The following is a 15,842-nucleotide window of genomic DNA, read 5'->3' as shown; positions in this document are numbered from 1 at the left end:
TCATGAACTCAGAGAAGCTGTGGTTGTCCATGTAAGACAAGATCAAGTAAAAATTCTAGTGTAGAGGGGGAAGAGGCTCAAGAGCCCCAACATCTAGCTGATGAGCTTCTGGGAAGGGAAAGTCAGGTTTTTTGAGTATGCCCCCTGGTAATTGGTGACACTCCAGTAAACAGCCCAACACCCATGAGTATACTGGCAGTGCACTGTACTCTGTGGGTGATTAACAGCAAATAGGACATGAAGTTGTGAAGGGATAGGAGGTTGACATGGATGTGGAAAAAATTAGGAGGAAATGAGGGAATGAATACAATAAAAATACATTGTACAAATATATAAAATTCTAGAAAATTAATAAAAATACACGTCTAAAGTTTCTTTTTTTAAAAAAAATTATTTATTTATTATGTATACAGTATTCTGTCTGCTTGTATTCCTGCAGGCCAGAAGAGGGCACCATACATCATTACAGATGGTTGTGAGCCACCATGTGGTTGCTGGGAATTGAACTCTGGACCTTTGGAAGAGCAGGCAATGCTCTTAACCTCTGAGCCATCTTTCCAGCCCAAAAATTTCTTGCATATAAAAATGCTAGAGAAATATCTCCTGTGCCACGATGTACAAGAAGAGTACAATAGGCTGTCTGACTTTAAGCCATGGAATTCAGATTTTATGCAAGCAAGCACTATGAACACAAGTCTTGGCTTTTTTGTTCACAGAAGTTTTCAGAATCCAGCTCTGAAGCACAGGTGGTGGTGGTTTTTTTTTCACCAATGTAAGAAATATCAAATATGAGGGTTTTTTCTCTTCCCCCGCCCGACAGAAACTCTAAAACTTTTCAAATCTTTTTTATATCTCCCACCTTGTTATGCCAATATTTTAATTCTCCCCACCCAGTAAAATTTCTCCTTATACAAAGCCCCACTGCTCTATCCTAGGAATTTAGAGGGCTGGAGCAGTGACCCCTTTCTGCTTTCCTTCATTTCCTGTGCACCAATTTTTATTCAGTCACCTGAACAAGATTGTAAGGATGGACATCAGCCAATGGGAAAATGACACCGCCACCACCTGAGTTAGACTACAAACTAAAGTACTTCTTGGCTTGATGTGAAATTTGCTCTTCCAAGCATAGATGCTATCAAGCGGTCTTAGGAAATCTCTATTTTGTGTGATTTATATATCTTATAACTAAGTGTAGTGCCTTCATTTCCTACTATTGTCAAAATAAAGAACTATAATGCATACACCTGAAGTTGATATTAACCAACTGCTAAAGCACAGATGAAAATGTACATATACTAAATTTCAAATAAAGAGGGGAAAGAAACTCCAGTGCTTCAGAAAAGCTTTTACATGGGTCCAGCCTTACTTGATGTACCATGATCCTTCAATGATACATGAGATTTACAGAAGTTTTCAACAATTATGGCCAGCATGATTAACACTGGGCTCTTAAACACTGACTGACAGCAACGTTAAACTGTCAGTAAGTTCTGAAGTATGTAAACATAATGTTTATTTTCTTTCCTTTTTAAAACTCAATTTAATTATCAAATACCTCTCTTTTGCCATATTAAAATAGATAAAACTAGCTAATACAAAAAAAAAAGTCATCTACTGCATAAAATACATGGAGGTCAAACAAATCCAGCACAACTAAAAGTAAGTATGACCTTCTATTAAGAGAGAACAAAGCATTGGTAAAGATATCATTTGCTTGCATCTGTTCTCTTAGAAATGCTAAAATACTTACTTTGCTTCGATGTCAGCTTTCTCTCTTACTGCATGAGCCATCTGTTCAGTCTCAAAGTACTTCTTTTTACCTTTTGCTAAATCTTTCACAGTTTCTTGTAATTCTGTTTGGATTTTTGTCAACTGGTCCACACACTGTAAAATGCAAAAATGCAATTATTAAAAGTTTAGTTTTCAGGCTTACAGAAAATGAGTTCATCCTAAAGACTGCGTAACAAGCCTTCAGGTTGGAAACTCGGGAGAAAAGTCAGCAATTTATTGTCCTTGAGTGGCAAATTAAAATCTGGAGAACAGCTAGTACTTCCATCTCAAGTACTGTACCAAACAGTGTCATAGTTTGCCTATCCATCATTCTTTGGAAATAACCACAATGCTGTTGCTGACATTAAGTTAGGAAAAGCAACTATAAAAAGACTCAAGTTGTTGCAAACATCTTGACAATAAAATCAAAAAAATAAAGTAACTGTATTTTTCATAATCTTAATCAAGTCTACTTTAAGTGTTAGGATTAAAGGAGTTAAGATACCTATGAAATCCACTATGGGGTTATGGAGAAACATGTACTACTTTTGTACAGGACCCTAGTCTGATTTCCAGAACCTGAACTGCACAGCTCAGAACTGTAACTCCAGCTCCAAGGACTCTAACACCCTGTTGAGGCCTCTGCAGGCACCTGCTGCACACAGCGCACATCCTGACACACACAAACATGACTAAAAGAATGAAATATACTATGTAAAGGTCTTGTAAATATTTTTCTATAAATCTGTTTAAATATTAGACTCGAAATGTTTTTATAAATTATATCAAGTCAGAATTTAACAAAGAGCATATTCACATTACTGTTTTGCTACTTACTATCTAAATCTGTTAAATATTTTGGCTTCAATTTTAACATTTATAAAATACAATATACTCCTATTCATGATAATATGAAAATCAATTGCAACTATATTAGATATGGTAGCAGTTTGTAAACTCAAAGATGCTAAAAAAAATTGATTCTTTATATTGATTCTTTATGTGTGTCTGTGTGGTGCCAGAGGAATCCAAACTAAGCATATATTTTACTGAGCTACTTTTATAATTATTTCAAGGATGGTAAGTATATTTTATTATAAAGAGAAAAATATAGGTAAGGAAATAGAAGAATAGCTAAAAGCTTTCAACTACTATTGGATCAGTCAGGTAACCTCCCCAGTCAGGTAAGTGGTTACGGCACACATAGACCATGCGACTGGGAGACCTGGGAGAAAGGATGCATACCCAGGAGAGCTTTCCACCTGGCTTTTCTCTCCACTTACAGCAGTTACTGAGTCATGGCACAAAGACTACAATTAGGGCTGGTGAGGTAGTTCTGTGGGTAAGCCTAGCTGATAACCTGAGTTTGATTCCTGGGACCCACATGATGGAAGGAGAGAATAGATTTCAATACACACATACACACACGTGTATGTATATATATAACCCCCACACATATAGTATACATTTCAAAGTTTTAAAAAGGCTATAAACATAAATTGGTATTAGTCTTCTACTCTGTAGAAAAAGCTTGCCAAAAAAGCAGCAACTTATAAAACAAAGCTCTACGAAGAAAGTAAAAAACAAACAAACAAAACTGAATACAATTTTCCTGAGTCATTAGCTGGCTTCTAAAAAGCATGTGGGGGAGATGAAACGTCAGTAAATCTAGTAAACAGTAGCTGAGGGGCCAAGTGTTCAGCAGAGATCAGAGGGTCAGAGCAGCCACATGCTCTGTGAGGACAAGTCTTGTCAGCAGAGACAGTGGGTAAGTATCCCACAGTTTCAGTTAAGTCCACAGGAGAAAGTACAATAAACCAAGCCTGAGAATGACCCAAACCAGACCCCTGTAGCACGAATTCTAATTATTCTTAATAAAAACTTGGGAATCGGCTATTTGGGGGTGAAAGGATCAGAGAAGCAGAGTGTCCAGTCACTAGAATTCTTACTTCTATCAATGCTCAGACCAAAGAGGCGATCCTGTCTTCAGACCCCGTCCTCAGACAGCCTTCTCAGTCCGCCTCCTTAGACTGCACCTCAGACTGCCGACATCTTCAGACTGACTGCTTTAGACTGTTCTTCAGATTGCACTGGGATCCCATCTCCTCCCATCCTGTATTTCTCCCTCCGCCAAGCCATATCACTTCTGTCTCCACCACCCTAGTGCTGGGATTAAAGGCGAGGGATCCCAAGTGTGGAGATCACCTTTGTATGAGCTCTGTTTCTCTTTTAGACAGAGTCAATCTCAAGTAACCCAGGATGGCCTTGAACTAACAAAGACCCCTCTGCCTCTGTCTCCCAAGCCCTGGAATTAAAGGTGTGGGCCACCACTACCTGGCCTCTAGTGGTTTAGCTCTGCACTCTGATCTTCAGGCAAGCTTCATTCGTTAAAACACAAACAAAATATCACAAAAGGCCCCAATGGGATTAGGGCTAGAAATCTGCCAGCTTGTCAAACTCTATTCTCTTTGGCAGAGATGTCCCAGAACCTTCAAAGTTTTTTTATCCATTGTATCCAGTATACAGTAGGCCCAAATTACTGAGTTTGATTTCCTGGGACCCACATGATGGAAACCAAGACAAGATGTCCAATAATAAAGTGACCAGTATGACTCATATAGTAGAATTATGATTAATGTGTTTAACATGATAAAATAAAAGGTCAAGATATGGCTTAAGGCTCAATAGTAGAAAGCTTTCCTAGTAGACACAACCCGTAGTACTACAAACGAAAAAGGAAAGAAATATTTAAAGAATAAAACAGAATAAAAGAAAAACATAAAAAATTGTAACAGAAACATAAGATCTTTTTTTTGTTGTTGTTGTTTTGTTTTTGTTTTTGTTTTTCGAGACAGATTTCTCTGTAGCTTTAAAGCCTGTCCTGGAACTAGCTCTTATAGACCAAGCTGGCCTCGAACTCACAGAGATCCGCCTGCCTCTGCCTCCCGAGTGCTGGGATTAAAGGTGTGCGGCACCACCACCTGGCTAAATTCTGTTTTTTTAAGCGAGTCAAAAATTCCAAACCCAAAAAACTACAGTAAGATTTATTTAAAGCTAGGAGGTGGTGGCACAAGCCTTTAATCCCAGCTCTTTGGAGTCAGAGACAGGCCGATCTCCTTGAGATCAAAGCCAGCATGGTTTACAGAGTGAGTTCCAGGAGAGCTAAAACTGTTACACAGAGAAACCCTGTCTCAACAAACAAACAAACAAACAAAAATTATTTATTTAAATGCCAGCTAAAAGATTCAGTCAGTATGGAAATCAACTCTGGTAAGGAAAGAAGATAAATCTAAAGTTGCCTAGCTATAGCCTAGTGAGAATTGCTTAAAGAGAAAGTAAGAGGCCATCAAGCCAGAGAGGTGGTTCATCAGGTAAAAACTCCTGAAAGTTGTCCTCCAACCTCCACAAAGCACACCCACACTTACTCACACACATCATACACACTAATAACACTATTATTAAATAAAAAAGAAACATATTGCTAAAAAAACTGGTGGATTTTTTTAATGTGAATTCTAAATATAAGTGTTTGAGATCCTGGATCTATCTGTATATGATATCCCAGAAATTTTAGATATATAAACTAACATGGTCTCCTCTGGGCTTAAGGCAGCTTAAAGGAGATGTCAGTTATTGTCAGTCCCAAAGCTTTGACAAGGACCTCACTACGTACGTAATGTTCGAAAACTTTCTAGATGGCACATAATTGCCTCATCTACTACAATATAAAACAAAGTCAATCACATAAAATACTCCTTGCCCAGGAATGCTGGTAAGATTCAGGTCTAAGATTACTCCAATAAAGAAAGAGAAAAGCCATCAAAAGTAGTGAAAAAAGATGAAACTCCAGTAACTGATTTGGCAAATATGCTGTCAACCAGGACAGAACATCAGAATAAAGTCTCTGTTCTATCTTCTACTCCTCCTACAAAACCACATACCTTCCTCCCCTCAAACCTCAGACACAAACTCATACACTCTGTTTTCCTCTAACTACAAATCATTGACAAAGCTGTGCATGATCAAGACCTTTAATCCCAGCACTTAGGAGGCAGAGGCAGGTGGATCTCTGTGAGTTCGAGGCCACAGTCAGGGCTGTTAAATAGAGAGACTCTGTCTAAAAAAATCCAAAAAAAATAAAAATAAAAATAAATCATTGGCAGGGGTTGTATACTTTGTGTACCATACTTCCTTTGAAAGTGATCATCTTTGGCAAAGATAAGTCACAGATCCTCTTAGACAAATGATATTAGATGAGTATTCTAGAAGATACAGAATTTGTATGCACATGTATAAATATTTAATATTAACTCTGAACTACTGAAATAGTTTTTGGCCTATAGAATATGAGGGTTCTTTTAATATCTGAAAATCCAAATAAAATTAAAACCAAACATTGTATGACTCCTGAAATGTCACCCTATTTTCTGAAGTATTAGTAATTTCTAAGAAAGAACTTTATCAGGTATCATGGTAACCTAATTTACCAAAAAAAGGGACACAATTTAAATATCTAGTTTTTTCTCCCTAGGACCTAATGCAGTTTTATTTTAGGCTAAAGAGAAATTAAACTAGGCAGAGTATGAAAATGTGAGAGGCTTTGATATCCCCGGGAAACAGACCTGAGTTCCCACAATGGCATCAAGAAGTTGGGCTTTGTGGAAGGACAACCTAGATTTATATTACAATATTTTCAAGCTGGCCTGGAACTCATTATGTGTATCAGGAGAGCCTCAAACGTAAAGATCCATGTGCCTGTGTCTCCTAAGTGCTGCGATTAAAGGTGTGACCACCATTCCCAGCTATACTAGACTTTTAAAAATTAAAGTTACAAGTATATTTGGCAAAATGTGTTAATTTCTTTAGGTTTCCCAAAATGGCCCAACTTGAAATTAAGACTGATTAATCAAACTTTTTCAAGACTTAGTGGGGTTGATAATGTAAGTATTTAACACACATAATGCCTTTAATTTCAGCACTTGGAAAGCAGAGGCAAATGACTCTCTGAGTTCAAGGCAGCCTGGTCTACAGAGGGAGTTCCAGGACAGCCAGGGCTACACAGAGAAACCCTGTTTTGAAAAATAAAACAGGCACATGTTAAAAAATCCTGTTAAAAATGCTACCCAGGAACATTTGTGAACACACTTTTTTTTAAAGTTCTAAGTTTTAAATGCAATTATAACATAATCTTACTGGTTATAAGTATTAAAATTTATATATAAAAGAAGACAGAAAAGAGAAACAATACCCGTTTTAGTTGCTGTTCTTTTAAGCTTCTTACTGTCCTTGCAGGTTCAGAAATGAAGTTTTTATAGTTTTCACATATATTGATCCGAGATTGGGCTACCTGCATTGTTCCCTCAAGAAAAGATTTCCAAACAGGATACATACTCCTAAATTCAAAGAAGGACAGAAAAGTATTAGGAAGGAAAGTAAGAAAAAATTGGCTAGATTTTTGGTCACTAGGATTATCCTATTCATTACTGTAAATTTATCTCATGCGGTCTTGTATATAATACATTAGCACATGTTCTCTGAATATCCTATTTCTATAAAGCTCATGAGTAGGGCATTATATTATTAGTAATGGAATAAAAAGAACACGAACATTATAACCTGAGACAAAATGAAACTGTAAAACAAATGAGTAACGTGGACTTTCAACATTATGACCAATTTGTATTACTTCATTATGGACAGTTTCCTATTTTACAGGTAAGTTGAATAAGGCTCAGACTTAAGAGAAGAACTACATCACTCAAGAATATGACAGTACTGAAAGACAAAGGCTAGATACTTCTAAAGCATATTTTCTCAACTACATTGACTTATATAAACTGCTCAGTCAGAAAAACTGTATTAAAAACAAAATCATTGTATGCTTGAGATGCCTATTTTGTCTAAAACAGAAGACAGTGGTGGTATCTCATCTGCCCCTGCTATGACATGTCTTGCCAGCATTGCACTGGCTCTGGATGGCTCCAAGCAAACCCACACCTCACCTGATACTATGCTGAGAAACTCTTGGTAAAGACAAAGAATTATTGATCATTTACTTTTCCTACCGAAACCATTTTTTCTAACTTACCAAAAATTTCAGTCAGTTCTAGAATTTCTATTATATTTTATAACTGATAAGAATGAATGACATGGTATTTTTAAATAAGAAACATTGAACTGATTGATAGATTAATTTTATTTTCTGAATTTGCCTCATATTTACAAGAATTTTTCTGCTACAATGACAATATTATACAATACATAAAACATAAACTGATAACTACTAAGGTAGAAAAAGAAAACCCAAGCTAGTTCAGGGTCAGCCTGGCCTAGGTGGCAAGGTTCTAGTCAGTCATACCCACATAAGACCCTGTCTCAAAAAAATCAAACCAAAACAAACAACAAACAAAAAACTTGATAAAACTATGATCTCCAACTAATGAGTTTTAGACATTACTCTGTATAGTATACTCAATTAGTTTAAATAGGAGCACATATTTAGGTAAAAATATGCCACTTACCTCTTTGTAAGATTAAATTTATTACATAAGCATAAAATCACGGGTGGACTTAATACAGCAAAACTGGTGTCTTCCATGGCCTCACTGCCTGACAATCCACAGAACTCAAACTGCAAACTATCATACAGTCAAAAAACTGATATTTTTCCTCAGGACTGAGGAAAAAAAAACTCAGTACTATTCTCAACAGTTATAATTAATTATACTTCAACATTTTTCTAAATTGTAATGAAAATGAAAAGCAAGTGAATAGAGAAATTATGGCATAGAAAAAGAGTCATGGAGGAGAATGAAATCTGTTGAAGGAGCTGCGGGTTGCATTCCTGCCACACTGCTCCCAGCTTAGCTTATGCCCCGAAATAACAACACACAAATTGTATTCTTTTAAACACTGCTTGGCCCATTATATCTAGCCTCTTCTCGGCTAACTCTCGCACCTGGACTAGCCCATTTCTAATAATGTGTGTAGCACCCCAAGGTGCGCTTTCCGGGAAGATTCTAGCCTATGTCCATCCTGGGTCGGAGCTTCATCGTGTCTGCCCCAGAGAGGAGAGCTATCGAGTCTGAGCTCACTTCCTCTTCCTCCCAGCATTCTGTTCTGTTTACTCCACTCACCTATGTTCTAACCTATGAGGCCAAGCAGATTCTTTATTGATTAACCAATGATCTTCCCACATCAGAAATCCATGATCTATGCTCTTCCTTTAGTGTACAGTGCCTTCCCCTAGTTTACTATTATTCACAATTCACATTTCATCTTAAACTTAACTTCCTACAGAAAGTATCATGATCACTACCACACCAATCTCGAGGCTCAACCAAAACAACCTATCTCTGCTACTATTCATGACTCCAGCATTTTTCCTTCAACAAATATTTTAAACCCTGGCAAGGAGGCACACACTTTTAACTCCAACACTAGAGAGGCAAAAGCAGGCAAACCTCTGTGAGTACAAGGCCAACATGATTTAGAGTTTCAAGTAACAGAAGAGTCAGGGCTGCACAGAGAGACACTGTCTTAAAACAAAACAAACAAAAACACACAAATCCAAAGCCCCAAACAAGTATTTTTACAAAATTTCTTAACAATATAAAAAGTATTTTTTCTATACAGTGAAAACTCCATGAAAGAAACAGGCATATGTGCCTGTGGACAACTGTGTTGCACACACAGAAAAGTTGCGAGAGTATGTGAGAATGAATGTATGATGTGGGGTTCCCCTCTGTATGTGATGAGTATGTTTTATTACCATTGGTTACTAAAGAAGCTGCTTTGGCCTCTGACAGGGCAGAATACAGCAAGGCAGGAAATCCAAGCAGAGATAGAGGAGGAAAGAAGGCGGAGTCAGGCAGACATCATGTAGCTGCAGAAGGAAAAAGATGCCAGAACTGTACTGGTAGCCTAATGGTGATACACAGATAAATAGAAAAGGGTTAATTTAACACATAAAAGCTAGCTAGGAATATGCCTGACTCGTTGGCTAATGAGTGTAATATTTAATATAGTTTGTATGATTAATTGGGTCAGGGTGGTTGGGAAATGGAAGTGCAGTATCCGTCTACATAATGGCACGCAACTGTTTGGCAAGAATTTCCATTTAAAGACAGAGAGAGGTGTTTTTGGATTTTTTTTAAGGGATTCTAGAGAGAAAAGAACAGAGTTGTGAAGTAAAACTGCTTGGTAACAGCATTTTCTCAGGTGGCTCTGTTTGTTTAAGAGAGGATTCCTGACTCAGCACTAGTAGCAAAAATCTTGCAGCAAACATTTAAATGGTGCTTATGAGCATCCCTGGCATGCTTCTTGGTGGTTATGGACCTAGACACTCCATAGTGTTGGGGGAAAAATGTAGCTCCTGCCAGTACCTCTGCCATGAAACTAGACCCTAGGAAGCCAAGGAGGTGGGTGGAGCCAGCTGCCAAAGCTGCAACTTTAATCCTAACCATATCACTTAGCAAATTAAAGACTCACGTGGACACAAAAAGAAAGATATACAGTAAAAACAGATTCAGACATAAAAACCCAAAAACCTCTAAACAATTTACAGTGTGTTTAAAAATATACACAGGAGCCGGGTGATGGTGGCGCACGCCTTTAATCCCAGCATTCGGGAGGCAGAGGCAGGCGGATTTCTGTGAGTTCGAGACCAGCCTGGTCTACAAGAGCTAGTTCCAGGACAGGCTCCAAAAGCCACAGAGAAACCCTGTCTCGAAAAACCAAAAAAAAAAAAATTATATAAATACACATACACACACACACACACACACACACACACACACACACACACACACACAGGCTTGGGAGAAAAAAGAAAACAGATAGAGAAAAGTTCTTTAAAAATAAGAAGAAAAAGCCGGGCGATGGTGGCGCACGCCTTTAATCCCAGCACTCGGGAGGCAGAGGCAGGCGGATCTCTGTGAGTTCGAGACCAGCCTGGTCTACAGAGCTAGTTCCAGGACAGGCTCCAAAGCCACAGAGAAACCCTGTCTCGAAAAACCAAAAAAAATATAAAAAATAAAATAAAAAAAATAAAAATAAGAAGAAAGAGAGTACTTGGGTGCCGTGGCACATACCATTAAGCCCAGTACTTGGTAAGCAGAGGCAGGCAGATTTCTGTGAGTTCAAGGGCACCCTGGCCTACAGAGTGAGTTCTAACACAGCCAATGATACGCAGAGAAACCCTGTCTCAAAAAAAACAAAAAAATTGAGGAGTAAATCCAGTCCTTGGAGCCAACCCAGTCCTGGGACAATGGCAGACCAGGACTGACCTAACAACCTGACTCAGAGTCTGCGATCTCTACCAGAACCGGAGTGGGACTGAACCAGCTACCTAGAGCACAGACAGAACAAGCTCCACCAGAAGCAGAAGCCAGTACCAAAACAATGGTAGATCACGACTGAGCCAGTGACCAGATCCAGAGACTGTGATCTCCACGACAACAGGTCCAACTCCAAGCCAGGAACTTCTGCAGGAGGAGATCCAGACCAGGATTTACACAAACAGATCAAAGCCAGCAACCTAGGCCAAAGTAGGCCTGAAACAGTGAACTCCAAGGGAGTAGACATAAGCACAGGAGTAATGAGCTACCTCCAGGAACAGGAGTAACCAACAAGGTTACTAGAACTGTGACACTGACTGTACCACAAGGAATAACAATCTGAGCTTTGGATTCACTGGCACCTAGAAGATTATTCAACAGAATCTCAGACAGCCCCAACCACACCTATTAGAGGAAAAGATGAATAGAAAAGGTAAGATCACATGCTACACCACAAAGAGCATCACAACACCAGTAAAACCTAAAGACCCCACAACAGCAAGACCTGAGCAACCAAATATGGATTAACCAGAAGAAAATGATTTAAAAAATAACCTCAAGAGAATGTTTGAAATTCTTAAAGAGCAAATGAGTTATTACCTTAAAGAAATGGAGGTAAAAACAAACAAAAAATTGGAAGATATCAGCAATGCTCACCTGAATCATCAATGGGTCGAGAAAGAAATAAAGGGGGAAATTGAAGACTTCCTAAAGTTCAATGAAAATAACCACACAACATATCCAAATTTATGGGACTCAATGAAAGCAGTGTTAAGAGGAAAGTTCAAAGCACTAAAAGCCTACATAAAGAAGCTGGAAAAATTCCACACTAATGAATTAACAGAATATTTGAAAACTTTAAAACAAAAAGAAGCAAACTCACCTAAGAGAACTAGATGGCAGGAAATAATCAAATTGAGAGCTGAAATCAACAAAATAGAAACAAAGAAAACAATACAAAGAATCAATGAGACAAAGAGTTGGTTCTTCAAGAAAATCAACAAAATAGACAAACCTTTATCCAAACTAACCAAAAGGCAGAGAATATCCAAATTTACAAAATCAGAAATGAAAAGGGGGACATAGACATAATAACAGACATGGAGGAAATACAGAGGATCATCAGGTCATATTTTGAAAACCTGTATTCCACAAAATTGGAAAACATAAAGGAAACGGACAACTTTCTGGATAAATATCACTTACCAAAATTAAATCAAGACCAGACACGCAAATTAAACAGACCTATAACTGCTGAAGAAATAGAAACAGTCATCAAAAGTCTCTCAACCAAAAAAAAAAGCCCAGGACCAGATGGTTTCAGCTCAGAATTCTACAAAACTTTCAAAGAGGAACTAATACAAATACTCCTCAAATTATTCCACACAATAGAAACAGAGGGAACATTGCCAGACTCTTTTTGTGAGGCTACAATTACCCTGATACCCAAACCACAGAAAGACATTACTAAGAAAGAGAATTACAGACCAATCTCACTCATGAACATTGATGCAAAAATACTAAATAAGGCAGGTGGATCTCTGTGAGTTTGAGGCCAGCCTGGTCTACAAGAGCTAGTTCCAGGACTGGAACCAAAAAGCTACGGAGAAACCCTGTCTCGAAAATAAAAAAAAAAAAAACCCTAAATAAAATACTGGCAAATCGAATCCAAGAACACATCAGAACCATCCACCATGATCAAGTTGGCTTCATCCCACCGATGCAAGGATGGTTCAACATACGAAAATCTGTCAATATAATCCACCATATAAATAAGCTGAAAAATAAAAACCCATGATCATCTTATTAGATGCTGAAAAAAACTTTTGACAAAATACAACATTCCTTCACGATAAAGGTCTTGGAGAAAGCAGGGATATAAGGAACATACCTAAACATAATTAAGGCAATATACAGCAAGTCAACAGCCAACATCAAACTAAATGGAGAGAAACTCCCAGTGATTCCACTGAAATCAGGAACAAAACAAGGTTGTCCACTCTCTGCATACCTATTCAATATAGTTCTTGAGGTCCTAGCTAGAGAAATAAAACACCAAAGAGTGATCAAGGGGATACAAATTGGAAAAGAAGAAGTCAAACTCTCACTGTTTGCTGATGATATGATAGTTTACATAAGTGAACCCAAAAATTCTACCAAGGAACTTCTACAACTCATAAACACTTTCACCAATGTAGCAGGATACAAGATTAACTCAAAAAAATCAGTAGCCCTTCTATACAAAGATGATGAAGGGGCTGGGGAAGAAATCAGAGAATCAACACCCTTCACAATAGCCATAAATAGCATAAAATATCTCTGAGTAACTCTAACCAAACAAGTGGAAGACTTGTATGACAAGAACTTGAAATCTTTGAAGAAAGAAATTGAAGAAGACACCAGAAAGTGGAAAGATCTTCCACGCTCTTGGGTAGGAAGAATTAATATAGTAAAAATGGCAATCTTACCAAAAGCAATCTACAGATTCAACGCAATGCCCATCAAAATCCCAGCAAAATTATTCATATACTTCGCAAAAATGGTACTCAACTTCATATGGAAAAGCAAAACACCCAGGGTAGCCAAAACAATCTTGTGCAATAAAAGAACTTCTGGAGGCATCACAATCCCTGGCTTCAAACTCTACTACAGAGCTACAGTACTGAAAACAGCCTGGTATTGACATAAGAACAGACAAGAGGACCAATGGAACTGAATAGAAGACCCGGATATCAATCTACACATCTTTGAACACCTGATCTTTGATAAAGAAGCAAAAAATATCAAATGGAAAAAAGAAAGCATATTTAACAAGTGGTGCTGACATAACTAGATATCAACATATAGAATGAAAATAGATCCATATCTATCACCATGCACAAAACTCAAGTCCAAATGGATCAAAGACCTCAACATAAAGCCAGCCACACTGAACCTTATAGAAGAGAAAGTAGGAAAAAAAAAAAGAAAAGTAGGAAGTACACTTGAACTCACTGGCACAAGCAACCACTTCCTAAATATGACCCCAGCAGCACAGACACAGAGAGAAACAATTAATAAATGGGACCTCCTGAAACTGAAAAGCTTCTGAAAAGCAAAGAACATTGTCGACAAGACAAAACAATAGCCTACAGAATGGGAAACAATCTTCATTAACCTCACATCAGACAGAAGTCTGATCTCCAAAATATATAAAGAACTCAAAAAATCAGTCATCAAAAGAACAAATAATCCAATAAAAAATGGAGTACAGACCTAAACAGAGAACTCTCAACACAGGAATTTAAAATGGCTTAAAGACACTAAAGGAAATGTTCAACATCCTTAGTCATCAGAGAAATACAAATCAAAACAACTCTGAGATTCCATCTTACACCTGTAAGAATGGCCAAAATCAAAAACACTGATGACATCTTATGTTGGAGAGGTTATGGGGAAAAGGGAACACTTCTGCATTGCTGGTAGGAATGCAAGCTGGTACAACCGCTTTGGATATCAGTGTGGTAATTTCTCAGAATATTAGGAAACAACCTTCTTCAAGACCCAGTAATACCACTTTTTGGTATATATCCAAAGGATGCTCAATTGTACCACAAGGACATGTGCTCAACTATGTATAGCAGCTTTGTTTGTCGTAGCCAGAATCTGGAAATATCCTAAATGCCCTTCGATCAAAAAATGGATAAGAAAAATGTGGTACATTTACACAATGGAGTACTACATAGCAGAAAAAAATTACAGCTTGAATTTTCAGGAAAATGGATGCAACTAGGAAACATTATTTTGAGTGTGGTAAGCCAGACACAGAAAGACAATTATCACATGTACTCACTCATAGGTGGTTTTTAAACAGAAATCAAAGAAAACCAGCCTATAAACCACAATCCCAGAGAATTTAGACAACAATGAGGACACTAAGATAGACTTATATAGATCTAATCTACATGGGAAGTAGAAAGTAGAAAAAGACAAGATCTCCTTAGTAAATTGGGAACATGGAGACCTTGGGGGAGGGTTTAAAGGGGAGGGGAGAGGCAGGGAGGGAAACAGAGAAAAATGTAGAACTCAATAAATATCAATAAAAATTGTATTAAAAAATTTTAAAAACCCAGCAATTGAAAATAAAAAGAAAAGAAAAATTAAAACCATGTAAAGATGGAAAATATACAGAGAATCTGGATACTGTATGTTATTGTGTTGTCTTTGAATTGTTTGACTGCTGAGGAAGGAGCAACAGCTGCTAAAAGACATTTGATTATAAATGCTGCTGGACTGATCCAAGCTATATATTTTGAAAATGCCCTGGATTCAAATTTTAAGTCAAAAGATATATTACTTCGAAGAAGAACTTTTGCTTTTGTTTCCACAGGAAATGAGAGGCTGTGGATTCATTCAGGTTTGATCAAGGAAGAACCCCATGCACAATTTCTGACAGGAGCAGGGATGGCCAGATGACCTAATGTTTCAGAGCGACTCTATTGCAGTTTCCTCTGAGTTCTACACCCAGAATAGCCTCAAGACTGTTGGCTGACATGATCTAGTCTCAAAGAATACTCCAGTCAGGACTTGACCATCATCCTTAATTTTCTTTGGTTACCCCCATAAGATTATCAGCACTCTCAATCAGCAGGAAGTAGCCTAGAAAACTACATCCACACTCCCAAAAAATGGATTATGGATGTTTGTCTTTGTTTAGTGTTGGTTGTAAGTTGTTTTTGATAATGGTCAGGAAAA

The 15,842-nt window shown here is 37.7% G+C and overlaps 1 protein-coding gene across 6 annotated transcripts in view; it reads right to left on the bottom strand.

Moving 5' to 3' along the window:
• Fchsd2 (FCH and double SH3 domains 2) overlaps positions 1-15,842 on the bottom strand; it is a 216,077-nt gene that overhangs the window by 105,930 nt on the left and 94,305 nt on the right. For all 6 annotated transcript variants that reach the window (XM_075971610.1, XM_075971605.1, XM_075971607.1 and 3 more), the window contains 2 exons: positions 7,019-7,163; positions 1,751-1,884 (listed from right to left, as the gene is read on the bottom strand). In XM_075971610.1, coding sequence (XP_075827725.1) covers positions 1,751-1,884; positions 7,019-7,163 — 279 coding nt within the window. The remainder of the gene's footprint in view (positions 1-1,750; positions 1,885-7,018; positions 7,164-15,842) is intronic.

The sequence above is a fragment of the Microtus pennsylvanicus genome, chromosome 5 (assembly GCF_037038515.1).
Source record: "Microtus pennsylvanicus isolate mMicPen1 chromosome 5, mMicPen1.hap1, whole genome shotgun sequence".
Lineage (NCBI taxonomy): Eukaryota > Metazoa > Chordata > Mammalia > Rodentia > Cricetidae > Microtus > Microtus pennsylvanicus.
This window is presented reverse-complemented; position numbering and strand designations above follow the sequence as displayed.